At 40.6% G+C, this 27,561-nt stretch overlaps 1 protein-coding gene across 1 annotated transcript in view; it reads right to left on the bottom strand.

Annotated features, from left to right (window-relative positions):
- Positions 1 to 27,561, bottom strand: part of tbc1d5 (TBC1 domain family, member 5) — a 331,916-nt gene that overhangs the window by 177,103 nt on the left and 127,252 nt on the right. The window contains exon 6 of the mRNA XM_078418008.1: positions 4,582 to 4,651. Within this exon, the coding sequence (XP_078274134.1) occupies positions 4,582 to 4,651 (70 nt within the window). The remainder of the gene's footprint in view (positions 1 to 4,581; positions 4,652 to 27,561) is intronic.

The raw sequence follows: 27,561 nt of genomic DNA, 5'->3' as shown, positions 1-27,561 counted from the left end.
AATATTCAGGGCCTGATGTGATCAATGCCAGGTTATAGAGAGAGGCAATACAGGAGATTCAGGAGCCTTGACGAAGATCCTTATATCGTCTCTAGCCAGAGACGTTACAAGAGGACTTTGTTTAGTTTAGTTTACTTTAGTATTGTCACGTATCCAAGAACAGTAAAACAGTAAAAAGCTTTTTTGTTGCGTGCTATTCAGTCAGCGAAAAGATTAGGGGCAGCACAGAGACACAGGTGATGGCACAATGGCAGAATCGTTGCCTTACTGCGTCAGAGTCCCAGGTTCGATCCTGATTACGGGTGTTGTCTGCATGCTTGTAAATTAATTGGTTTACGTAAATTGTCCCTAGTGTGTAGGATAGAACCAGTGTATCGGTGATCGTTGGTCAGTGTAGACTCGACAGGCCAAAGGGCCTATTTCCATGCTGTATCACTAAAATTATGCAGTGCATTCAGAAAGTATCCAGACCCCTTCACTTTTTCCACATTTTGCTAAGTTACAGCCTTATTTTAAAATGGATTAAATTCTTTTTTTTATCATCAATCTACACACAATACCCCATAATAAAAAAGCAAAAACAGGTGTTTAGAAATGTTTGCAAAGTAATTAAAAAGAAATAACTGAAATATCACATTTACATAAGTATTCAGAGCCTTTACTCAGTACTTTGTTGAGGCACCTTTGGCAGTGATTACAGCCTCAAGTCTTCTTGGGTATGACGCTACAAGTTTGGCACACCTGTATTTGGGTAATTTCTCCCATTCTTCTCTGCAGATCCTCTCAAGCTCTCAGGTTGGATGGAGAGCGTTGATGCACAGCTATTTTCAGGTCCCTCCAGAGATGTTTGATCGGGTTCAAGTCCGGGTTCTGGCTTGGCCACTCAAGGACATTCACAGACTTGTCATGAAGCCACTTCTGTGTTGTCTTGGCTGTGTACTTAGGGTCGTTGTCCTGTTGGAAGGTGAACCTCCGCCCCAGTCTGAGGTCCAGAACGCTGTGGAGCAGGTTTTTATCAAGGATCTCTCTGTACTTTGCTGTTCATCTTTCCCTTGAACCTGACTAGTCTCCCAGTTCCTGCCGCTGAAAACATCGCCACAGCATGATGCTGCCACCACCATGCATCACCGTAGGTATGGTATTGGCCAGGTGATGAGCGGTGCCGCTTGGCATTCAGGCCAAACAGTTCAATCTTGGTTTCATCAGACCAGAGAATCTTGTTACTCATGGTCTGAGAGTCCTTTAGGTGCCTTTTGGCAAACTCCAAGCGGGCTGTCATGTGCCTTTTACTGAGGAGTGGATTCCGTCTGGCCACTCTACCATAAAGGCCTGATTGGTGGAGTGCTGCAGATATAGTTATCCTTCTGGAAGGTTCTCCCATCTTCACAGAGGAACTCTGGAGCTCTATCAGAGTGACCATCGGGTTCTTGGTCACCTCCCTGACCAAGACCCTTCTCCCCCGATTGCTCAGTTTGGCCGGGCGGCCAGCTCTATGAAGAGTCCTGGTGGTTCCAAAGTTCTTCCATTTAAGAATGACGGAGGCCACTGTGCTCTTTGGGACCCGCAATGCTGCGGAAATTGTTTTATACCCTTCCCCAGATTTGTGTCTCGACACAATCCTGTCTCGGAGGTCTATGGACAATTCCTTCGTCTTCATGGCTTGGTTTTTGCTCTCACATGCACTGTCAACTGTGGGACCTTATATAGACAGGTGTGTGCCTTTCCAAATCATATCCAATCAATTTAATTTACCACTGGTGGACGCCAATCAAGTTGTAGAAACATCTCAAGGATAATCAATGGAAACTGGATGAACATAAGCTCAATTTTGAGTGTCATAGCAAAGTGTATGAATATTTATGTAAATGTGATATTTCAGTTATTTCTTTTTAATTACTTTGCAAAAATTTCTAAACACCTGCTTTTGCTTTTATATTATGGGGTATTGTGTGTAGATTGATGATTTAAAAAAAAGAATTTAATCCATTTTAAAATAAGGCTGTAACGTAGCAAAATGTGGAAAAAGTGAAGGGGTCTGAATACTTTCCAAATGCACTGTACATGTATACATCAAGCCATCCACAGCGTACAATACAGCATAACGGGAATAACGTTTAGTTCAAGATAAAGTCCAGTAAAGTCCAATTAAAGATAGTCTGAGGGCCTCCAATGAGTTAGATGGAAGGTCAGGACCGCTCTCTAGTTGGTGATAGGATGGTTCAGTTGCCTGATAAGAGCTGGGAAGAAATGGTCTCTGGGCATTTTCACACTTCTGTTCCTCTTGCCTGATGGGAGAGGGGAGAAGAGAGAATGACCAGGGTGAGACTCATCCTTTATTATACTGGCGGCCTTGCCATGACAGCATGAAGTGTAGATGGAGTCAATTAAGCACTTTATTTTAAAGCTTATTAGCAGAGTTTATGATGAAATGTCTTTAAATTACGAAGTTCCATTAATCACATCAGAATTTAAATTATGATGTTTTATTAATCACATCAGAATTTTTTTTTTAAATTGATAACTCTGGTTGGCATTGCAGAAGAGCACAAGCATTATTTCTCTGCAAATAGCTGATTGCAATGATGTATATTTATCTAATGGAGACCAGTTAAACAAACAGGTGGCTGCAGACATTTGAATCATGTGTTCAACAAGTGGTGAAAAGGTTACAAATGCAGAATAAATGACTGAATGAAGATTCACTACAATTAGCAATGGGACATTGAACACAACCACTCGCCAAATGGGTATGTTTTTCATCTTATAAAATTTAACAAATTCCGAGTTCCTGGTCAAGTATGAATTAGCTAACTGTATTTTGTAGATTTCTTTCTCTGACAATACATGTGGACTCCAAGGTCATGAATGGATCTGCTGAAAGTGTAGTGTGTACACTTTCTCTAAGAAACTTGCAGTGAAAATATTCACTTAAAACAATTTGTCATTGTTGCTATAAACAGCCTGTGGTTGATATTTCTTTTCTGCAGATTATTGTTATTATGCAACATCACCAGCAAATCCTGCTTGGCTCCTTCTTGTATCGCTTCTAGATAACAAACTACACTTAATTCTAGATAACAAACTACACTTAATTCTGATGTCCAAATTCAGTTATTTAGGAAGAACCTGAACATTTTAATAAGCTCTTTTGTCAGTAACTAATCATGTATAAAGAGAAATGATGGCAATTTGTGTAAATTTTAACATATAGTATCTGCAAGGCTTTATGTCCCTTGGGGCATGAACAGTGGTTTATAATACAAGATATAACTCGCTAAAATGAAACAATACTGTAAATTAATCATGTTACTTTAAAACTACTTTTTCATCCCTCCTTCCTCGCTCCACCCTGTCAAAACATACCACGATAAGATTGATCACCATGTAATTTAGTTAACATCATAGCATACATGATATACACACAATCTTATTTAAAACAAACTACATCTTGAAGAAACCAACTTTCAATAAAAGTGCTTTAATTTTACAGCATATTTAATTTAATTAGATATTACTTTACTTAATAGCCTCCACAAAAGAGCATTGATATAAATAGAAAACGTATTTGTTGATATATTTAAATTAGAATATTTGTAAACCAGTAACCATCTGAAATGGATTAAGATGAATATTCTGATGTGCAGAATTAATATTCTTTATTCCTTTAACATAAACATGCAGTTGAACACTGATATTCCTTGCATCTGTGATACTTTTTACACATTCCATCATGGCCCCTGATTGAACCTTACTGGATTGCCTCTTCCAGGTAAATTGGTACATCCAGATGCCTGATTCAATAGTTAATTAAAAAGGAACTGAACATTATGCCACACCAAGAAAATCACTCCCATAAAAACTGATTATAGTTAACCCTAGAATGATGCCTCACATTGAAAATTTATATATTTCTAAGATTAAAATAATAGTTAATTTGCTGTCTGAATTTAGAGATTTACTTTCACGTCAATGACACTCCAACCTATCAAGTGTAAAATCAGGGTTGATCTTTCAGCATAAAACTATGGGAGTACTTCATTCTTAGAGAAGTCTCAAACTGCTAAGATGTTAAATAGTGGCCCTTATTGAACTCTTGGATGGAAGCAAACAAATATAGGTAATTATTTTGAAGTACTTTAATCCTCAATCAACATGCCGACAATTATTCTAGCCATTTATTTTCAAAGCTCTAAGTGCACACGTTGTCCAATCAATTTCCATGCGTTATACAGTGCCTACATTCCAATGAAGAATTATAACTAAATATTACAGGTTGTGAAAAGAGATATATAAATGCAAGTTGTTTCTTTGTTTCAATCTGATGGGCCTAATATCCAACTGAGGAATTTTAGAAAAAAAACATTATGAGAACTCTCCATTGCCCCATATGCTATTGTGGCTAGCATGATAGATAGATGTCTATATTTTAACTTTCGTAATTCAAGGTATTCTTTTACACAAAAGGAAACATTAATTCAAGTTACCAAAGAATAAAAACTATTTTCTTTACCATTTTGTTTCAGATGAAAATTGATACAAGGAACTTTGCAAATAAGCACTTTATGCAGGCAAGAAAAATACCTATAGGAGCTGTATTTCCCATTGTCAAATTCTGAAAGTATTTTTGTTTCCTCGTTTTCATTATTCTCACCTACAGAACACAAAACAAAAAGTGAATAAGTTTCATCATTAATAAAATGGTTAGTCTGAACAAATAATGATGTCAGAATTATTGCAATAATCACTCAAATATCAACAAGCCCCTAAAAATCCATTATAACATAATATTTGAAGTATATATTATTATGCAAAAGAAAGGGCTGGAGGAACTCAGCGGACCAGGCAGTATCTGTGGAGGGAAATGGGCAGACCACATTTCGGGTCAGAATCCTTCATCAGCCATTGTCTCCTTAATGGAAATTATTCTAAACAAATAATAGGCCCACATAGATTTAACAAAGGGATTAGTCTTCATATACAAACTAGCCAATAAACACAAACAAAATATTTGAATTAGAGACATCACAGACAAGTTTGATACAGATCAGAGGGTGGTGAATCTGTGGAATTCTTCACCACAGAAGGCTGTGGAGGCCGTCAAAGGGTATTTTAAAGGCAGGGATAGATAAATTCTTGATTTGTACAGGTGTCATGGGATATGGGGTTAGGAGGGAGAGATAGATCAGCCATGATTGAATGGAGCAGACGATGGGCCGAATGGTCTAATTCTGCTCCTATCACTTATGACCTTATGAGATCACTGCCAATATTTGTGACATGGTGGAATAAAAGTTTTTATTATATTAAAAACATTTGATAGTTTCTCTCCATCCAGCCTGGTGGGAAAATTGGTGGAGGAAAAAAGAACATGATTTTAAGATTGATTTGTACATTACAGGATTGAAATCAGGAAATGCTACATACAAAGGGCAAAATAAATCTGAAATTGTCTTTTGAAAATACTGCATCAATTGAAAAGATGTCAGAATTTATATCACATAAAGATATCATAGTATAAAGTGCAAGAATAGATATATGAAGCTGAGCTAAAAATCAGACAAGAACAAGTCAGGAGATGAATGAGCTTATGATCCTTCAATTCTTAAATTATTCAATTTCAATTTATTAAAAAAAACTATTGGTGTTGGCAGGGTAATAATCAAGGAAGAGTTTTTCTATGCCACATCAAACTCTTAAGAGTTTGGCTGTTTTTAAATAGATGTTGTATTTCATTCATGATATAGAATTTTTTTTTAAATCGCATGGGGAGAAAATATTTATAATATAACAGTTAAAAGTTAGTTTAGATGACAGAGATAAGTTATCTTATTTGACATAAAAACATACGAGCTATATTTTGTATTCCACCAGAGTACTAACTAACTCAATCACCGGCAATTAAAAATCAACTCAATCCTCTCATGGGATAAACAGTGTATCTGAAGCTTCTTTCATTACATGATGCCTCCTTCACAAAATATTAACTGAACTCAGAAAGCCATCATAATGCCACATTAAGATTACAACTTCATTTTTGGTACCATTCACATAAACGTATAAAGTCGTGGGTGAAATATGTTGTGAGAGTAGAGGGAGTGTAGCAAGAGGCTGAGAATGCATAACAATGTTTTTCAAACGAACTATGAATAACTAGCTGTAATAACTAAAGGCACAAAGATAGGCAACATATTCTTTGAATTTAAGAGATGGAGGGGTTAGTTAAATATTATAAAGTAAACAGAAAATTTGCACAAGGATTATAAATGAATTTTAACAGTCTGGATGGCCTGAAGAGATCTGAAAACTCTACAAATCTTTAGAAATCTGCAATCTCAGTCCTGGGACTGGAAAAGCCCACATGTGATTCTAATCATGATAATCATAATCATACTTTATTAGCCAAGTATGTTTTGCCAGATACGAGGAATTTCGTTTGCCGTACAGTCATCCAAAAAAAAGCAAGAGAACACACAAAATACATTTTAACATGAACATCCACCACAGTGACTCCTCCGCATTCTTCACTGTGGTGGAAGGCGAAAAAAAGTTCAATCTATCCCTTTTTTGTTCTCCAGCGGTTGGGGTCCTCCAACTTTCCGTTGACGGGACGATCTTACTCTCGTAGCCAGTGGCAGGCCATCCTCGTAGGGGCGATCAAGCTCCTACATGGGAGGAATCTCAACTCCCCCACACGGGGCGATCTACCCCAGGTCGGGGCTAGTCGAACGTCGTGCGGTTTTTGGAGCTTCCCGACGTCGGTCTCAAACCGAAACTGCAAGCTCCTCGATGTTAAAGTCTGCAGGCCGCGGTTGGAACATCGATCCCAGGCAAGGAATCGGCTCTGATGGTAAGTCCACGCCCCGCGGTAAGGCTCAGTTCCGAACAAGGCCTCCAGCTCCATGATGTTAGGTCGCAGAGCGACCGGAGATATGATCCGGAAAACAATCGCATCTCCGGCAAGGTAAGAGATTGAAAAAAGTTTCCCCCGACCCCCCCGCCCACCCCACATAAAACATACCAGAGAACATTAACACATATTTTTAAAGTTCACTAAAAATAACAAAAAAAGACGAAAAGGACAGACAGACTGTTGGTGAGGCTGCCATCGAAGTGCCACCCGGTGGAATAGAGTTGCGATATTGCAAATTGAAGGCAAAACAAAGAACAAGATAGAGTTAGAATCTGAACACCATCACAGGGCAGCACAGCGGTAGTCTTGCTGCCTTACAGCACCATATATCCGGGTTCAATCCAGACTACGGGTGCTTGTCTGTAAGGAATTTGTATGTTTTCCCTGTGAGTTTTCTCTGGGAGCTCCTGTTTCTTCCCACGCTCCAAAGATGCACTAGTAGGCTAGTTGGCTTGGTGTAACTGTAAATTGTCCCTAGTGTGATTAGGATAGTGTTGATGTGCAGGGATCGCTTGTCGGTGGGCCGATGGGCCTGTTTCCACGCTGTATCTATAAACTAAACATGGTAAAAGGGTGACCAATATTGCAAAAAACTGTACCATGCATGATTGGTCATGCAGTTAAAAAATATAGACATGGATGAATATACGTTTGCCAGCTGTAAAGCTGATTGCTTTCTTTAGTTCACAGGCAATAAGAGTTCAAGCATCAAGAGTAAGTGATTTAATGAACAATTTTGCTCTCAACTTGTTGTCTGATATCAACTTGAGTACCAAAATCTAATCTTGTGCTCAGAGCACTCGTGAATAAAACAGTTCATCAGAGCAATCAGTCACAAAGTTCTTAATCTTAAATTGACATAACTGCATTTTTAAAGATTGTTAACAGTATTGCTTCGGTTTAAAAATCTGCTAATCAATTCAAGTAATTGTCATTTTTAGAAGCTCATATTACAGCAAAAGATATCACAGCAATCATGCCACTGAATATATTTTCTAGAGAATAGTCATTTTGAGATTTCAATAAATGTTAGTCACAAAAGTCGATTTAGAGTTTGTGCATCAATTTGAAATACTGAACGACAAATAGTGGCTTATCCATGGACCCAAAGAAGAAAACCATTCAACTGGGTTCGCTATTTCCTCTTTTATGTGAAGGTGAAGTCGAGAAATATGTCGTATTCCAGAAAAATCACATTATTGGAATGATGAGAATAAATCTTCATTTTGAACGTACCGGGAATGGGAGGGGGTGTTAAAGTGCTGAGCCACCGGAAAATCAGGTTGGTTAAGACGGACTGAGCGGAGGTGTTCAGCGAAACGATCGTCGAGCCTGCGCTTGGTCTCAAGGAACAGCACCTCATATTTTGCTTGGGTAATTTACACCGCAGCAGTATCAACATTGACTTCTCTAACTTCAGATAGTCCGTGCTTTCCCTCTCTATTCCCTCCCCCTTCCCAGTTCTCCCACCAGTCTCCCTGTCTCCTACTGCATACTATCTTTGTCCTGCCCCATCCCCTGACATCAGTCTGAAGAAGGGTCTCGACCCGAAACGTCACCCATTCCTTCTCTCCAGAGATGCTGCCTGACCCGCTGAGTTACTCCAGCATTTTGTGTCTACCTTCGATTTAAACCAGCATCTGTGTTTTCTTTCCTACACATAAAGCCTGAATACATGGGTAAATACATTGGTCGTCATATCATAGGTAAATGAATGCCATCTGTTTCAGGAAAGTGCTCTGTTTGTTCAATTGGAGATCAAGCATTGTGCGATTGAAAGCTGATTCAGTTTCTGCATATTAGAAATAAACACTTCCATCAGTCAAAGAAATTGCTCGTGGTAGACAGAAAAAAAAAATCCACAAGTTTAAGGTTAATTGTTAGAATGCTAAAATTATTCTGTTGGAAGAAAAGGCAAAATCCACTCAAATCAGTTGTAGCCACAGCTGAGACAGATTACATGCTTTTAAACATATCACAGTCTTTGTGAAGCAGAAGATAATTAAGTTGTTGGATGTTATAGAGTATAGAGTAACAGGTCAAATTGAAATTTCTGCTTTGTTTTAGAGGAATTTTATATATTTGCAATGACAACAAAGGAGGTCCCACCATGGGGGAACCGCCGAGAGGGTGAACAAAGGAGGTCCCACCATGGGGGAACGGCCGAGAGGGTGAACAAAGGAGGTCCCACCATGGGGGAACCACCGAGAGGGTGAACAAAGGAGGTCCCACCATGGGGGAACCGCCAAGAGGGTGAACAAAGGAAGACCCGGCATGGAGGGGAACCGCTGTGATCTAAGGGGGACCACAAATGGAATGTGTCAAAAATGGTTTGTGCAAAATGGAATACATTGTAACGTCGTCAGAGCCCTTTATGTGGGGACTCTTTGCATACCTTCATTCAATCATTCATTCAACATTCTGCTTTCTTTTAAGAATTGTAATCTTCAGGTACAATGTTGATAATCAATTTGTTAATATGGGCTATTGGCTGTAGGTGGCATTGGTTTGGCACTGTTCTTCAGTTTGCACTCGGCATATGGTCTCCTATGATAAATGAATTAAGGTGCAGTTGAGAAGAAACATGTTATGAATGTGGTAAAGATGGTCATGCTCGATCCATTTTTGTTTTAAAAGAGACCTATCATTAGTGTTTCTCATCCCAGTCCCCTTTATGCCTTTGGAGAATGCCCAAAATAGGTTAAGTACAAGTCATCTACTTGGTTAATCTGACACTTCCTCATGTTTTCATTTTATTTTCACTTTGGTAAGGCTGACTCCTTTACCATTTCAATGTTTGTACAGCATTTCACATAATACTAGTTGCAACTTCAGCAAATTATTTCATATAATTTGTTAGCTATACTCATTAAGCGCACAATACTATTAAATTTCAGATACAACTGTGCATTAATTGTAGGAAACCTAGATCCTAGATGTAGGAAAATAACTGCAGATGCTGGTACAAATCGAAGGTATCACAAAATGCTGGAGTAACTCAGCAGGTCAGGCAGCATCTAGGAGAGAGGGAATGGGTGATGTTTCGGGTCGAGACCCTTCTTCAAACTGATGGGATATAGTATATGATAAAATGCAAGAGGTGTGGACATCATAAGCAGAGGCAGAATCCATTCTTGTAAATATCCTTTGTTCAGAGTTAGTCAGTTAGTTTCTGATAGAAAGGAGTATTACTTGTTTAAAGTAATTACTTTATTGGCAATTCATGTTATGGTCAGAAAAACATCTTCACTTTGTTAATTAGATATTATGTGATGTTGCAGTAAAATCAGAGAACACACATTTTTGGTTAATTTAAACAATTAATGTTTCACCTGATCAAATGTGATATAAAATAGTTACCAACATAAACAGTGGGGAACTGACACATGAAAGTAAATCAGCAAAACACTAAAGAAAATGCTTTATTGAAAACCAGAATATTTCTCATTGCATTGATGTCAAACTGTGACAGAATTTATTATAAGAAAAGTAAAAACTACTGGAAATACTCAGCATCTGACACTGTGATCCTGTATCTTTACTGAAAAAAATATTAATCTTGGATTTTAGACGCCTCAATTGACTGTCACTGGTTTAGAAAAGGATCAATAAGACAAGGATTTACTGGTGCCTAGAAATATACAACTATAAACATTGAAATGGAATAGAAAAGTCCTTGCGGTGGGCTCCCCGGTTAAATAACCAGCAAACATTGATTCCATGAAAAAGCATCAGGAATGGTCACAATAGGACCCATACTTCTACAACAGGAAACTAAAAGAAAAACAAGACCAAAATCATGAAAAAATAAAAAGTATATTTCAATTTTATTTCATTTAATAGGCTTTTAATAGAGGTGTATGTTTTGACGTTCAACACAAAATCTTATAAATAATATTAAGATAAATGTGAGCTCACTTGATATGCATCAAGGCTGAAGGTAAGGTATCACAAAATGCTGGAGTAATTCAGCGGGTCAGGCAGCATCTCTGGAGAGAAGGAATGGGTGACGTTTCGGGTCTCGACCCTTCTTCAGACTGATGTCGGGGGGGGGGGGGGGGGGGGTGGGACAAAGAAAGGATATAGGAGGAGACAGGAAGACAGTGGGAGAACTGGGAAGGGGAAGAGAGGGACAGATGAGCTATCTAAAGTAACCCGAAACGTCACCCATTCCTTCTCTCCAGAGATGCTGCCTGGCAACTGTGATACCTTTGATAACAGCATCTGCAGTTATTTTCCTATACAAGGCTGAAGGTAATGACTCTTCTGCCCTTGAAATGGCCATATAACCCAAAGAGTATTTCCAGTCCCGGATCAATAATACTTTATTTTCCCACAGCCATTGAAAAGTGCTTTGCACAACAAGGCCAGCCACAACAATGGCAATTAGCCCCAAATTGTTTTTCAATTTCACCAAACTCAATTCTGCCAAGAAATCAGGCGTGGGTGAACTGAAAATGTAGAGTCAAGGCCATTGTCTGCAGGAAATGCATCCCCATGGCCTGCATGCAATTGAAAAGTATAGCTATGGATAAGCAAATTAAAGATAACGTGAACTGCAGGAAAGTAATAGAAATTTGTAACAATAACAATATTTTGAAAATATCATTTAGATTTGACATTCGTTATTGTCACCCTCAAATTTGAAAAAATTGTAATTATTGCAAGATTAATTTTATTAATGTACGTGCAGTTTTACAGTTATGATTACTGAGCACTTTCCTTTTCAATATTGAGCCTTAATCACAAATAATATTTTGCCAGACATAACTTACATTGCAAAGAGAGCATACGGTGGATTAATACTTGCTATATTGAAAAATAGGTTTGGCATAATTGAAATGGAACCAGACAGTTTATATTTTTTGAATATTAGATAATTCTTCAAAAATGTCAATTAATAGCACTGACTGATTCAAGCACCCAACAGGAGGAGGCAATTTATCTGACTTAAACTCTAGTAGTTTTATGAATGCCAAATACTGAAGTTAAATAATTTCCTTCCTCATTTAAGATTTGATTTAAAAAAGACGTGCAGAAGTACCAAGTTTTGCTGATTGCTCAAATGAACTGTTTTGTTCACAAGCACCAAGCCTGAGATTACATTGTCAAATTATATTTTCCAAATTACCAGCTTTGGATTAAAATAAGTCATTAAATAATTGTATCTCATCATTAATGTTCACACATTCTGTCGGGGTCAAGGAAAGAGCGTTCATGTTGCGGCCCTGTTTCCACCAATCTTTCCACCACTATGCACAAGAAGCACAAGAAGTGCAAGACGCCATTGTATGCAGATGCTGAGAAGTTTGTTCAGCTCTGGCTGAACAATTTTTAATCTTGTGATGTGGACTCGATAAAAAGGCAACAATAAATTTTTTTTTTTTTAAAGTTGATTGCTAAAGAGATGAATAGTTTCACTGCAACAAACATCTTGACATTGCTTATTACAGAAGTGGGAAGAACATGCACGAAAGAGGTTTAAAAACACTAAGCAAACTGTTCCACTTGAAAATAAACTGCTAAATAGTGGTCACAAAGGACCAATCATTCCATTGTGAGTTGAAGCAGCAAAAATCGATGATTGTAAAATTCATTAATTGTTTTACATTTTAAAAGACATTTTACCATGGGCATATTGAAGGTGTAAAATATCTTCACTTAATGATAAATATGAAAATTTGTCAGGAGTTACTGCTCAACCATTTCAGCAACTCTCATCCAGAGATTCTCATTTCCCTGCGCTATTTGTATTTTTCTTGTTTTCCTGGAATATTTTGTTTCAAACTTTGTTTAGATGTAATATATAGAATACGTATTTACTCCACTGTAGATAGAATACATTGCCCACAATATTTGAATGACCTAAATTTGTCAATCATGGTCGTAGTTACAAGTGATAAATATTTTACATCACCATCTGTGGGATTTGGTGACAAAGCAAATTAGAACACTGGGTCACCTCTTGAATCTAAGTCCGAATTATGCCAGAGCTGATAGGTTGCCTACCTCTATCATTTACTAGCTACAATGCCCGTAGGCATTAGAGGTGAAATGCATTAACACAATGCAACCTTGTTAACACCAAAACAAATGTTAGTCATAATTTAAAGCTAAATTAGAATTATCATTTTAGTAGTCCTAATGGTGGTAAGTAAAAATGCACTTCAAACACTATCTTCTTTCAAGCCGTGGGTTACATTTGGCACATGTTTGATTGTGATGTGGCGATCTTAATTCTCCATAAAACTTAGTTCAGATATCAAATGCAAAGACAAAAATGATTTTGCACAAACTTAGCCTATCAAAAGGAAATGATAAATATCACAGTAAAGAATTACCACAAATTACTCTGGTTTTGCAGTCTGCACAAAATTGCTCACAAAGGAAACTGTTAACTCCCTAGATACCGAAGTCCCAGCTATCCACCGTATGTTCAACATTTTCCAGTAAATGAATCCACTACAATGGATTGGTGCAAAGCTTGAGGTAAAGTGTTGACTTTAAATCTGCTTAGTTTAGCATGGGTGGCAGGCAAGTGTGAAACAAACTCCTTTGTAATTGGTGTCTGATCTCCAGATTTAAAATGCAGGCCCCCACATGAGCTGCTTGTCTTTATTGACTGCAATATAAAATTGCAATCTGTCCTTTTCAGAGCAGAAGAGCAGTGAATTTAAATGCAACTATGGACTGTTTGATTTCTGACTTGGTTTAACAATAAAATGTCAGAAAGAATTTCAGAAAGACAAATCAGACATTGGGCAGTTTGACATCATCTATATCAATGATATGGATGAAAACTTACAATGCATGATTAACAAGTTTGCAGATGACATGAAAGGGCACCATATATGAGGAAGGATGTGCTGGCCCAGGAGAGGGTCCAGAGGAGGTTTACAAGAATGATCCCAGGAATGAGTGGGTTAACTTATGATGAACGTTTGATGGAACTGGGCCTGTATTTGGTGGAGTTTAGAAGAGTTAGAAGAATGAGGGGGGATGTCATTGAAACGTGCTGAATAGTGAAAGGCTTGGATGTGGAGAGAATGTTTCCACTAGTGGGAGAGTCTAGGATCAGAGTTTATAGCCTCAGAATTAAAGGACGTTCCTTTAGGAAGGAAATGAGGAGGAATTTCTTTAGTAAGAGGGTGGTGAATCTGCCACAAAAAGCTGTGGGGGCCAAGTCAACGTATATTTTTAAGGCAGAGATAGATTCTTGATTAGTACGGATGTAAGGGGTCATGAGAAGGCAGGAGAATGCGGTTAGGAGGGAGAGATAGATCAGCCATGATTGAATGGTGTAGACTTGATGGGCCCAATGGCCTAATTCTGCTCCTATCACTTATGACCTTATGAAAGTGGGTGGTTTTGTAGATAGTGAAGATGGTTGTCAAATCTCTATCCATGTCAATACCCGACCCCCAATACCATGTGCTCTAATTTTGCCCACTAATCTCCTGTGTGGGACCTTTCTGAAAGTCCAGGTACACGACATCCACTGCCTCTCCTTCATCCATTTTACTCGTCACATCCTCAAAAAATTCCAGAAGATTAGTCAAGCAGGATTTCCCCTTCATAAATCCATGCTGACTAGGACCAATCCTTATACTGCTATCCAAATGCGCCGTTATTACTTCTTTAATAATTGACTCCAGCATCTTCCCCATCACCGATGTCAGGCTAACTGGTCTATAATTCCCCGTTTTCTCTCTCTCGCTCCTGTCTTGAAAAGTGGGATAACATTAGATGCACCAGATCATGGGAGGAATAGATTTGGTAAATGCACAGATTATTTTGTCCAAATCGGGGAATCGAGAACAAGAGGACATAGGTTTAAGGTGGGGGGGGGGGCGGGGGGGGTGAAAGATTTAACAGGAAACTGAGGGGTAACTTTTTTTAAAATGCAAAGGGTGATAGGTATATGGAACGAGCTGCCTTCTTCTTCTTGCGTTTGAGGCAGCAGCAATTATGTAACGCTCTCCAGGCGCTGTAGCCAGTGCAATGTGCTGTTGTCAAGGGCTTTGAGGTCTACCCCTCCACCAGGGGGACGGAGGACAGTGCAGTCGAAAATGACGTGCTGCGCTGTTTGCTGGTCTGCTCCACACACGCAGGCTGCTGATGGACGCAACCCCCAACGATGCATGATGGCGTTGAACCGGCCGACCCCTGTGCGGAGCCGGTTCAGGGCGACCCACTCTTTGCGGGGCATGTCCGAGCTGGGTGGGGCTGTGGTGTTCGGTGCGACAGTGAATTGAGGAGGTCGCGATGTCTGTTCCCAGCTGGTTCTCCATGCTCCTGGTATGTTGAAACCGGAGCCACAGAGGGTCGCTGCGTGACGGGAGAAAGGGTGACGAGATGACAGACGTTGAGGTCCCAGTTGCTGTGAATCCTGGGTGAGGTGGTGCAAAGGATGTTTGGTGTCCGATGGGGCCTTGCACACCAGCTTATGAGTGAAGAACTCTCTGCGAAGCTTGGCGGGTGCGATACCTGCGAGCACCGGCAGGAGATCCGTCGGAGTAGGGCGTAGGCAACCAGTGATGGTGTCGTTGAGGGTGGCGTCTAGCTTGCTGGTATGAGTGCTGTGGCACCATGCTGGGGCGGCGTACTCAGCGGCGCTGTACACGAGTGCAAGAGCACTGGTTCGAAGAGTAGATGTCCTGGCGCCCCATGATGATCTGGCCAAGCAATGCAGGAGGTTGTTCCGTGCCGAGACTTTAGCACGGAGAGCTTCAAGGTGTTGCTTGTAGGTCAGCTGCCGATCTAGTTTCACCCCGAGGTATGTTGGAAATGGGTTGTAGGGTAGGGGTGACCCATTGAGGGTGACGATTAGCTGGCGTTGAGCTTCCTTGTTGTTCAGGTGAAAGGCCGTTGTGGTGGTTTTTGCCATACTCAGTTTTAGTCTCCAGGTCTTAAGGTAGCCTGCGACAAGTTCCATATCCACCGAGAGCACATCCTCAACATTTGACCAGCTCTTGTCCGAGTGCGGTAGGGCCAAGTCATCTGCATATCCATACTTGCACGAGGTCGTGCGTGGCAGATCGCTGATATAAAGTTTGAAGAGCTTGGGGGCCAGTACCGAGCCTTGGGGGGCCGTTTCTTAGGCGTCGCAGTCGGCTAGATTGCCCGTCGCTGGTCTTGAGTACAAAACTGCGGTTGGCAAGGATGTTGGCAAGGAGCCGCACTAAATGACGGTCAGGGATGGTTTGGACGAGCTTCAAGATCAAGCCCTGGTGCCACACAGTATCATAAGCGGCGGTGAGGTCACCAGTGTGATTGATGCCCGCCTTGTGACCCTTTTGGAAACTACCAGATGAGGTAGTTGAGGCAGGTACTATCATTTAAGAGACATTTGGACAGGTACATCGATAGGATAGGTTTCGGGTTACGGGTCAAAGGCAGGCAAGTGGGATACGTGTCGATGGGGCATGCTCGCCGGCGTGGGCTAGTTGGGTTGAAGGGCCTCTTTCCATACCGTTTGACATGCTAAAATCCAAAAATTACATTTATAATATTTCAAATGATTTTCCACCATGCCAATTAGAAACAATATTTTCGTAACAAACCACCTACTTTGTAAAGGAGGCATTAAAATTGTGTGGTAAACCACACATACTTATGTTTTTAGAAACTCTTTCCGGTGCAAAATAATCTCTATTTATTATTTGTTTCAATACAATAATATACTGGAGTAAAAATAAAAATCATAGAATGGCTACAGCACAAAAGACTTCAAAGGGCAGCATGGTGGCCCAGTGGTAGAGTTGCTCCCTTACAGCGCCAGAGACCCAGGTTCAATCCTGGCTACGGTGCCTTTCTTTACGGAGTTTTTACGTTCTCCCCCTGACCTGCGTGGGTTTTCTCCGAGAGCTTCGGTTTCCTCCCACAGACCAAAGACATACAGGTTTGTAAGTTAATTGGCTTGGTATTAATTTTAAAATTGTCCCTCGTGTGTGTAGGATAGTACGCAGGGATTGCTGGTCAATGCGGACTCGGTGGGCCAAAGAGCCTGTTTTCGTGCTTTTCTCTCAACTAAACTAATTTGGTCCATTAGGTCCACACCAATTCTATGTAATAGTCTCAATTTCTTTCAGACTTTTAAATCAAAAAAATTTTTTTTTACCTACAATAATTCAATCCTATATTTCTGATACTTTATATTGTAAAAATATGATGTAATGATGTTTTCTAGATCAAGCTGTGTTGAACAATATCTATATTTAAATTTAAAATTAGTAATAAAACAATAAAGTATTAATACTTTATTAAGCAAAGCTGAGAGTTCAATTACATTCTTTTGTGCAGTGTGCATTGGATGGAAGTACCTCACACAGTAAAGGTGTCACATCATATCATCCAAATATCTTGTATCCAGAGGGTTAAAACCTAGATTGGCAATTGATTACTTTCGTTTAAGTTTTTAGTTTTTTAATTTTAAAGATACAGCATAGAAACAGTCCGCACCGACCAGCGAGCATCTGTACATAAGTTCAATCCAACACACTAGGGACAATTTACAGAAACCATTAACCTATAAACCTGCACGTCTTTGGTATGTGGGAGGACACCGGAACGCCCGGAGAAACCCCATGAGACTTCACCCTTTGCTTCACTATATTTTTACATTCTTCCTGTTCAAATATTCAATTACTTTAATTTATAGCCTATTTAGCTATTTATAAAGCATTCCATTGGTAATTTCTTGGAAAAGTTTGAATTTATGAATGAAAGCCAGCATGGGATTGTTGTAGATATATGAAATTTGACCTTGTTGGAATTTTTCAATGTGATAACACAGGGAATGCAGTGATTAGTGCTATATCTGTTGTTCTGATAAAACATGGCAGCCTTCATTGTAATCTTGGGTATATGGTGTGTGTTGACTCACCACTGCCATATCATCTGTTGGCCTAATGTAGGGTCCACCCTCCCTGCGTCTTCAACTCTTTTTGGGGACAGGAGTTCAGGACTGCCATTGCAGATGTATCTGTCTCCTTGCTGCATTTTGCACTTCTGATATCCCTGCGCCATGTACATCATCCGCAAACTCATCTATAAGTTGCATGGCTGAAATGTGTCTTGCGCAATGCAGGTTATTTTATAACTTTGCTTATAACAAACCAGCCTGACTGAGTAATGCAAGGTAGTGAGACAGGGTGTTTGAAGTGCTGATTGATAAAAATTAAGTATTTTGACTCCATCCAAATGCAGAACTCAAAGCATCATTCCTCCCAATTGAAATAACATATGAATGTGTGCCTCGACAGCAAGCTTTCTAATTCAATTGAGATTGTACATGGTGGAACAAAGGAATATGTCCACGTTTTGGATTTCCAGGCAGAATAGTGACAATGGAGGGGAGACTTTACATTCAATCTTCCGCTAGTTGTGGCAGATAGTATTGTAGAATAGTGTCACTGTATCTCATGGATTACATGGTAAACATAGAGTCAGAGAGTGATACAGTGTGGAAACAGGCCCTTCGGCCCAACCTGACCACACCGGCCAACATGTCCCAGCTGCACTAGTCTCATCTGCCTATGCTTGTCCATATCCCTCCAAACCTGTCCTATCCATGTACCTGTCTAACTGTTTCTTAAACGTTGGGATAGTCCCAGCCTCAACTACCTCCTCTGGCAGCTTGTTCCATACACCCACCACCCTTTGCATGAAAAAGGTACCCCTCAAATTCCTATTAAATCTTTTCCCCTTCACCTTGAACCTGTCCTCTGGTCCTCGATTCCCCTACTCTGGGCAAGAGAGTTTGTGCATCTACCCTATCGATTCCTCTCATGATGTTATACACCTCTATAAGATCACCCCTAATCCTCCTGCACTCCAAGGAATAGAGACCCAGCTTACTCAACCTCTGACTGATGAAGGCCAATGTTCCAATAGCCTTTTTGACCACCTTGTCTACCTGCAACTCGACCTTCAAGGAACCATGCACCTGCACTCCTATGATTTGGATGAGAACATACAGGGCAAGATTGGCAAGTTTGCTGATGATACAAAAGTTAGTGGTTTTGCAGACTGATGGTTGTGAAAGATTGCAGAAGGATCTGGATCGATTGGCCAGGTGGGTGGAGGAATGGTTGATGGAATTTAATACAGAAAAGTGTGAGGTGTTGCATTTTGGGACTTCGAACAATGGCAGGACCTACACAGTAAATGGTAGGCCTCTGGGTAGTGTTGTAGAGCAGAGGGATCTAGGAGTACAGGTGCATGGTTCCTTGAAGGTCGAGTTGCAGGGTGGGCCGAAGGGCCTGTTTCCACATTGTATGACTAATATTCTAACCAAGCAAAATTCCAAATGTTTCGTGCAATGTTCTAAAAGAATTTGGATACATGCTTTGGGAGAAACTAATTGCAAGCAGTAGGGAACCAAAACTGAGGAGGAGGTCCAAGGGGGCAGCCTTTACAAAGGCCTTTTTCTGCAGTGCACTGTTCTGTCAACTTTCAACATCCTAATGTCCCAAATCTAATATTGTCTTCAATCAGAAAAGTAATCAATAATCATCACTAGACATCCAAAGTAGAAGTCCAGAGAATTTTAAATTATTTGCATTTTGGATGTCAATTTGTGCCAGCATACAGCTGCTTTTTTGTATACATGTACAGAGGCATTTTGATACCATTGAATAAAGATCTTGATTAATTTACCCTGAAAGATTTGCTATCTAAAGTTTCTCTCTATTTTAAGTGTTGTTAGTCTTTTAAGTCATTACTCTCTAGTTCATCTCAGAGTATATCAGCATAAATTTACATTGTTAATGAACATTTGTGGTAAATGTATTAATGGCACTTGTAAGTATCAATTCAGCGTTAATAACTTTATGTAATGCAATGAGTTTAATTTTTTTCATGGGAGAACGTCACCAGTCAAAAGCCTGCACTCAAATTTATTGAGTACATAAATGATTCATTTTGCACCTGGGTTCTACAAATATAGTACACAGCAAAGCTAAACTTTCTCTCAAACATGAATTACCAAACTCCACGATATTTAAAATCAGCAAATAATTTACCTCAAACAACAGTTCTAATTAGACTACAAGAGTGGGTCTGATGAACAGTGATAGATCGGAAACATTAACTTCGTTTCTCTATTAAAATCTACACGTTTTTTCTTATTTTGGACTTTCAATAAATGCACTACCTTGTTTTCACAAATTATTGAACTGTTTTCTCATCTACAAAGGCATTTTTGTTCAAATTAAATGCTTTATAAACATTATAAATTATTTTACATGGTTAACACAAGAAAATAAATTCTTCATATCAGTATCAAACCATTTCAAGAAAGTTAATGGGGAGGCAGGGTAAGTCCACATTATTGAAGAGGGGGAGCTGGATGACTTAAAATGTTTCAAAGTAGATAAATCTCCGGGTCCTGATCCCGTGTATCTAAGAAAATTAGAGAGGAAATTGCAGGTGCCCTGGCTGAGATGCTCTGCTTAAGTTGTGGATGTAGCCCAGGATGTAGCCCTTTCAGACAAAGGGTGGTGGGTGCATGGAACAAGCTGCCAGCGGAGGTAGTTGAGGCTTGGACGATCCCAATGGTTAAGGAACAGTTAGTTGGTACATGGATAGGACAGGTTTGGAGGGATATGGACCAAGCACAGGCAGGTGGGACTAGTGTAGTTGGGATATGTTGGCCAGTGTGGGCAAGTTGAGCTGAAGGGCCTGTTTCCACACTGTATCACTCTATGACTCTAAATCACACAAACCAGCCCCCAAACCTCCCATGATTCCAGCTGCACTTTACACTGCCTTGTGAAAGCAGCCAACATGATCAAGGGCCAATTTTTGCCGTGCCATTCCCTCTTATCCCCCCTCGCAGAGGGCAGAAGATATGAAAGCTTGAAACAACATGCCACCAGATTCTGGAACAGCTTCTTCCCAACTATTATCTACTGAATGGTCCTACAAGCTAGCATGCAGCCCCAAATTCTCAACCTACCTCATTGCAGACCTTGCACCTTCTGCAGTGTCCTACATTCTTGGGCATTCGAGTTACCAAAACAGGCCATGATGCAACCAGCCTGTACATTCTCCGCCATGTTGCTGTAGAGGTTTGAGAGAGTATTTGGCGACGTGCCGAATCTCCTCAAACTTTCAAGGAAATAGAGGAGTCAATGGGCTTTCTTTGTGATCACTTCAATGTGCTGGGCTCAGGACTGATCATCAGAGATGCCTCACCCAGGAACTTAAAGCTGATGACTCTCTCCACTGCCGTCCTGCCGGTGAGATTCATAGATCCTCAGTTTTCCTTGAATGCTAATGCTGAGAGCAAGATTGCTGTTCTGGCACTACTCAACCAGATTACCAATTTCTCTCCTGTACAGCGACTCATCGACTAATCATGATGATATTGCGGCAAATTTAATGATGCCATAGGTCTAGCTACATAGTTATGTGTAGATAGAAACTGAACATGCAGCCTTGAGGTGCCTCTATGCTGATAATTATTGAGCAAAGTCTGCCTTTGAGAAAATCGAGGATCCAATCTCGTAGGGACCAGCAGAGAGACCCAGTTACCCCGTTTGACGATAGGTATAGTGGGGCTGATGGTGTAGAATGCAGAGCCTGTATTCAATAAACAACAGCCTGAAGTACATGTTCTTGTTGTCTAAGTGGATCAGCACAGAAAGGCAGTGAGATTGCATCTGTTATTGATCCGTTATGGTGGTTAATGAATTGGAGTGAGTTCAAGTCCTTAATAAGGCTGGAGATGATATGTGTCATAACCAGCCTCTCAAAGCACTTAATCACCAGGAATACAAGTAATACAAGTGCATGTTTATCCATACGTGACAGTGTGGGTTTCTTCCTGCATCCCAAAGATAGCTGGTTGCTGGGTTAAATCGCCATTGTAAATTGACCCTCGTGTGAAAATGAGTGGCTGAATGTGAGGGAGTTAATAAGAGTGTGTGGGAGTTAATAAGACTGTGTGATTGGAAGATAGTATCTTCAGTCTCTGCTACAGATGGGGCAAGAGGCGTGTGACTGGGTGGTTGGTGAACAGCAAGTCTCCCTCTGGAAGTACTTCCCTCTGGGAGGCGAATCCGGACTATCAAAGCCGCCACAGCCAGGCATAAAAACAGCTTTTTTCCACGAGCAGTAGCTCTACTTAACAGCCAAAAGTCTTTAGCCTCTGGTACTTTATTTTCACATGTTTAAATTATAATGCTTTATTTTTAATTGTCTACTGTATATTGTGTTTTTATCCTTGCGAGCAAAGCACCAAGGCAAATTCCTTGTATGTATACATAATTGGCTAATAAAATGTTATCATTATTATTATCTGGATAGAAGCCTATCCTTTCCAACATTTTCATTCACTTTCTCCAAGTTCTTTATCTTTCCTGCCGTTTAGTTTAGTTTGCTTCTTCTTCATTTTGTCCTGGGAGGGCTTTGTCATTGATTAGTTTCTCCTGCCAATGAATTTCTAAGATCTTATCATATCATATCATATATATACAGCCGGAAACAGGCCTTTTCGGCTCTCCAAGTCCGTGCCGCCCAGCGATCCCCGTACATTAACACTATCCTACACCCACTAGGGACAATTTTTACATTTACCCAGCCAATTAACCTACATACCTGTACGTCTTTGGAGTGTGGGAGGAAACCGAAGATCTCGGAGAAAACCCACGCAGGTCACGGGGAGAACGTACAAACTCCTTACAGTGCAGCACCCGTAGTCAGGATCGAACCTGAGTCTCCGGCTCTGCATTCGCTGTAAAGCAGCAACTCTACCGCTGCGCTACCGTGCCGCCCTTGTTGGAGACCTTGTTGGTGGTTCCTCTCTATTCGATTTAGGTACTGTTGCTATGGGTATTCGACATCTTACCAATAATTGTGACATTTGATTTCTTGACAAATATTTCATCAGTGCCAGTCGGAACTGAATCCAATTACCTATTCATCATGTGCAAGCTTACATATGTGGTCCGATAAGTGGCGATGGTACATGTAGGGTTCTTTGCAAGTAGTCACATCACTAACTGCTCTTCAACCGAGCAGCTTGCTCAGCCACTTCAGTAAGGAGTCAATAATGAGTGGGCCTGGAATTACAAAGACCACACTGGGCAAGTATGGCAGATTTTATACTCCAGAACACAAAGAAACTTGCTGGATTCTTTCAGTAGTCCCATAGCTTCAATTTAAATAAAATTTCCAGAAATAATACTTCCATTTAAATTCTCCATTGCTATGGTCGAATTCAAACCTACATTTTTAGATTAACGGTGTAAAATATGGATTCCAGCCCAACAATGTAACCACTTTATTACCATCACCCTTTGACCAAGACACCTTTTATTTAGCAGGTTCTACAATTAGCAATATAGCATAGAGTTACTGAGCAGAGAACCATACGGTAAGGAAACAGGTTCTTTGGCTCAACTTGTCCATGCTGACCAAGTTTGTATTCTGAGCTCATCCCATTTACCTACATTTGGCCCACATCCCTCAAAATCCTTTCTTTTTATTTATCTGTCCAAATATTTTACAGTCGTGATCTAAACAGGAAGTGTTGGAGGAACTCAGTGGGTCAGACTGCATCAGAGAGGAATGGATAAGTGACATTGTGGGTCAAGAGACTTCTTTAGACTAGACAGTAGTGATGCTCATCAAATAAGAAAAACTATGATCAACCCTAATGTCATGTCCACGAACACCATTCTCAAACAACAGTGAACCGCAAAAGGCAACAGTCACTGGGTGGACACTGCAATAATTTTTGGAGAGGGTAGGAATGGAAGGGTAGGCTTTGACATAGCAAAACATTTCAAACAACTTCCAATGAACAATGAACAAGTAAAAGATTATACACTGCCATGTGTAGGAGTTATTACCCAAAATCTTCAGCCAAATACCGAAGCAGGAAGATCTGGTACAGAAAGTTGTTCAATGCAGGTTGGCAGACATGGATGACATCCTACACAACTGCTTTGAGTCAGTCGACTGGTCCATGCTCAGGGATTCTTGAGCCAACCTGAATAGGTATGCCACTGCCAAGACCAACTTCTTTTTAAAGTTGAGTTTAATTTATTGTCACCGTACCGAGGTACAGTGAAAAGCTTTTTTGTTGTGTGCTATCCAGTCAGCAGAAAGTCTATACATGTTTACAATCAAGCCTTCCACAGTGCACAGATACAGGATAAAGAGAATAACATTTAGTGCAAGATAAACTCCAGTAAAATCCAATTAAAGATAGACCCTGGGTCTCCAATGAGGTAGATGGTAGGTCACAACCACTCTCTAGTTGGTGATAGGATGGTTCAGTTGCCTGATAACAGCTGGGTAGAAACTGTCTCCGATTCTGGAGGTATGCATTTCCACACTTCTGCCCCATGGAGAGAGTTGAAGGGGGAGTGACCGGGGTCAGACTGGTCCTTGATTATGGTGGTGGCCTTGTTGAGGCAGCATGAAGTATAGATGGAGTAAATGGAAGGGAGTTTGGTTCAGGTGATGGTCTGAGCTACATACACAACTCTGTACAATGTTTTGCAGTCTTGGATGGAGTTGTTCCCAAACCATGCTATAACGCACCCTGATGAAAAGCTACTGCATAGGGGAGTGCGTGCTGAAGAAGATTATCTGAGTATTCTCCAACCGGAAACCACGGATGAACTCTGAGGTACATTCCCAGGAGGCCGGGTCCACTGCATACAATTCGAACGATCCCGAGTGGTACAAGAACGCTCATTATGATCTTCGCAAAGCCATCAAGAATGTCAAGACACATTACCAGGAGAAACTTGAGTCCCAGTATAATCATTTGGACACCCGGAAGCTGGAACAAGGTCTGAATACGATAACGGGTTGTAACGTGAGGTCAGGCGGCATCACTGGTGATTGTGCGGCTCTACCTACGCTTGCTATCAGAAGGCCAAAAGGGGCAATGACATCCGTTCCATCAGACTCAAGTGTGCCTCTTCCCAGGGTTATTGTTGCAGAAGTTAGAGTGGCCTTCCTGAGGGAAGCAACTGGCCCAGATGGAGTATCTGGCCGCATCCTTAAGAATTGTGTGATCAACTAGCAAAAGAGTTCACCGACATCTTTAATCTCTCCCTACTTCGTTCTGAGCAACCCACCTGATTTAAGAAGACCACTAACTTCCAGGTGTTGAAGAAAAGCAGGATCTCATGCCTTAACGGCTACCATCCAACCATCATGAAGTGCTTTGAGAGGCTGGATATGGAATGCATTAAATCCAGTCTACCAAGCAGCCTTGACCCACTGCAGTTTGCATACAGCCACAATAGTTCCACAGCTAGTGCCATTTCCCTGGCCCTACACTCATCTCCGCAACACCTGGATAAGAGAGACACCAGCGATGTTGTATGCCTTTGTTTTGCAGCTCGTCATTGTACTCAGGCCTTGCCACAATCTGCGTGTGTCTGAATGATTATACTAGGACTCAGGTTTGTCTCAGTATTGTCTCTTGGCATTCTTGATGCTTTTGTGACGATCAAAGAAAGTTTTATTGTGCCGCTCAGGGTTGTTTGACTTGTATACAGCGGACCTGGCCTTTATCTGGGAATGTGCCTCATGGTTCATCCACGATTTCCAGTTGGGGAACACTCTGGTTGTCTTCTTCGGGACGCACTCCTCTACGCACTTGCTGATGAAGTCAGTCAGGCAGTGGCCATAGCTGGAGGTTTAAAAAGCATGCAAAAGCATACATAGAAATAAGAAACCACATCCCAGAATTCAAACCTTTACTTGTGAGGAAAGAATTGTCTTTTTTGGTTTGTGATAGACAAACTTTCAGAATATGACAGCAAATGTGATAAGAAAATTATAAGACATAGAAAAAGACAAATACAAACAACAAAAATAAAACTAAGTCTTACAATAAGTGCTTTTAGCACTTCGCAACTCAATGAATGATCTGCATACTAAACAGACTCTGAACATTGGAAGCAAGGAACTGTGTAAGAATCAGGCCCAGAATAAGCAGAATTTCAAGTGTGTCTGAATGACTAAGATGAGTAGGGTTTATTAGTCTTTCTCAATTATTTATTGACTAATAAACATCTAATCGGAAATGACAGGAGCCCTCATACTCGCTGAAATTTTATATATCTGATCTGATCTGTTAATCAGATTATTAATAATACTAAACAATGGCATTTAAAAAAAAAAAGATACTGCACATAAGCAGGCCCTTCAGCCCAATTTGTTCATGCCGACCAAGATGCCCCATTTAATCTGGCCTCATAGTTTGGCCCAAATCCCTCTCAACCTTTCCTATCCATGTGCCCGTCTTTTAAATGTTGTTATGGTACTTGCCTCCACTACCTCCATGCACTGCCTCAACTGGCCATTCCATGCACATCTGAATGGAAAAAGTTGCCCCTCAAATTCTTATTAAATCTTGTCCCTCTCACCTTAAACCTGTGCCCTCTTGCTTTTGATTTCCCTACCCTGGGTAAAAGACTCTGCATTCGCTTTATCTATTCTTCTTATGATTATGTACACCTCATTAAGATCCCCCCTCCCACCTACTGCACTGCAAGGAATGAAGTCCTTGACTGACAACCTGACGCACACCACTCTTCACAGGCCCCCAGTCTGAAAAACAGCCTTCTGCCACCACCCTCTGCTTCCTTCCATGAAGCCAATTCTGTACCCAGTTTCCAAGCTTTCCCTGCAACCCATGCGATTTAACAGCCGCCGACCATGCAGAAACTTATTAAAGGCCATGCTGAAGTCTACATAGACTACATCCTCATCAATCTTTTTGGTTACCTCTACAACAAACTCAACCAAATTTTTAAGACACACTCTCCCAGGCTATCTCCTTAATCAGCCAATCCAAATGCATATCTATCCTATCCCTCAGAATTCTCTGCAGTAAATTAACTACTACAGATTTTGGGCTCACTGCAGCTTAGGCTTTTCCCTGCAGCTCTTGTTAAAAAGAGGCAGAAAATTATCCACCCTTCAGTCATCTGGTACGTCACCCGTCTAATGATGATTCTTATGCCACAGCCAGGGCTCCCGCAATGTTTTCTCTCGCTTCCCACATCTTCCTCCGATATATTTGATTAGGCTCAAGAGATTTATCTACCTTCATATGCCCTAGGACGTCCAGTACCGCCTCGACTATAATACAGACTATCCTTAAGACATCTCCATTAACTCTCCCAAGTTCCCTCGCATTAACGTTTTTCTCCATTGTTAAAATAGGGGAGAAATACTCATTGATGACCTTGCCCATCTCCTGCAGCTCAACACCTACATGGTTTCTGAAGGGCTCTATTCGCTCTTAGCCACTTTCCTTTAATGTCCATAAAATCTCTTTGGATTCTCCTTAATTATATCTGCAGGAGCTGTCTCCTGCTACCTTTTGGCCTTGCTGATTTCCTTCTTAAGTATGTTCCTCAGTTCCCTCAACGCCTCCAGGGAAACAATTGATCCCAGCTGCTTATACCTGTCCCATGCCTCCTCTTTTTTCATGACTAGAGCCTCATGACTTGAGCCTCAACTTCTCTAATCATAATAATAATAATAATAATAATAAACATTTATTTTATATAGCGATTTTACAAGTGCTCAAATACGCTTTACAAAAACAGTCATGACATAAAAACAAACAGACGAACTATCCTGACGGAGAAACGGCGAACAAATAGCAC

Source organism: Rhinoraja longicauda, chromosome 2, assembly GCF_053455715.1.
Source record: "Rhinoraja longicauda isolate Sanriku21f chromosome 2, sRhiLon1.1, whole genome shotgun sequence".
Classification (NCBI taxonomy): Eukaryota; Metazoa; Chordata; class Chondrichthyes; order Rajiformes; family Arhynchobatidae; genus Rhinoraja; species Rhinoraja longicauda.
The sequence above is the reverse complement of the archived record's forward strand: the minus strand, read 5'-3'. Positions and strand labels throughout refer to the sequence as shown.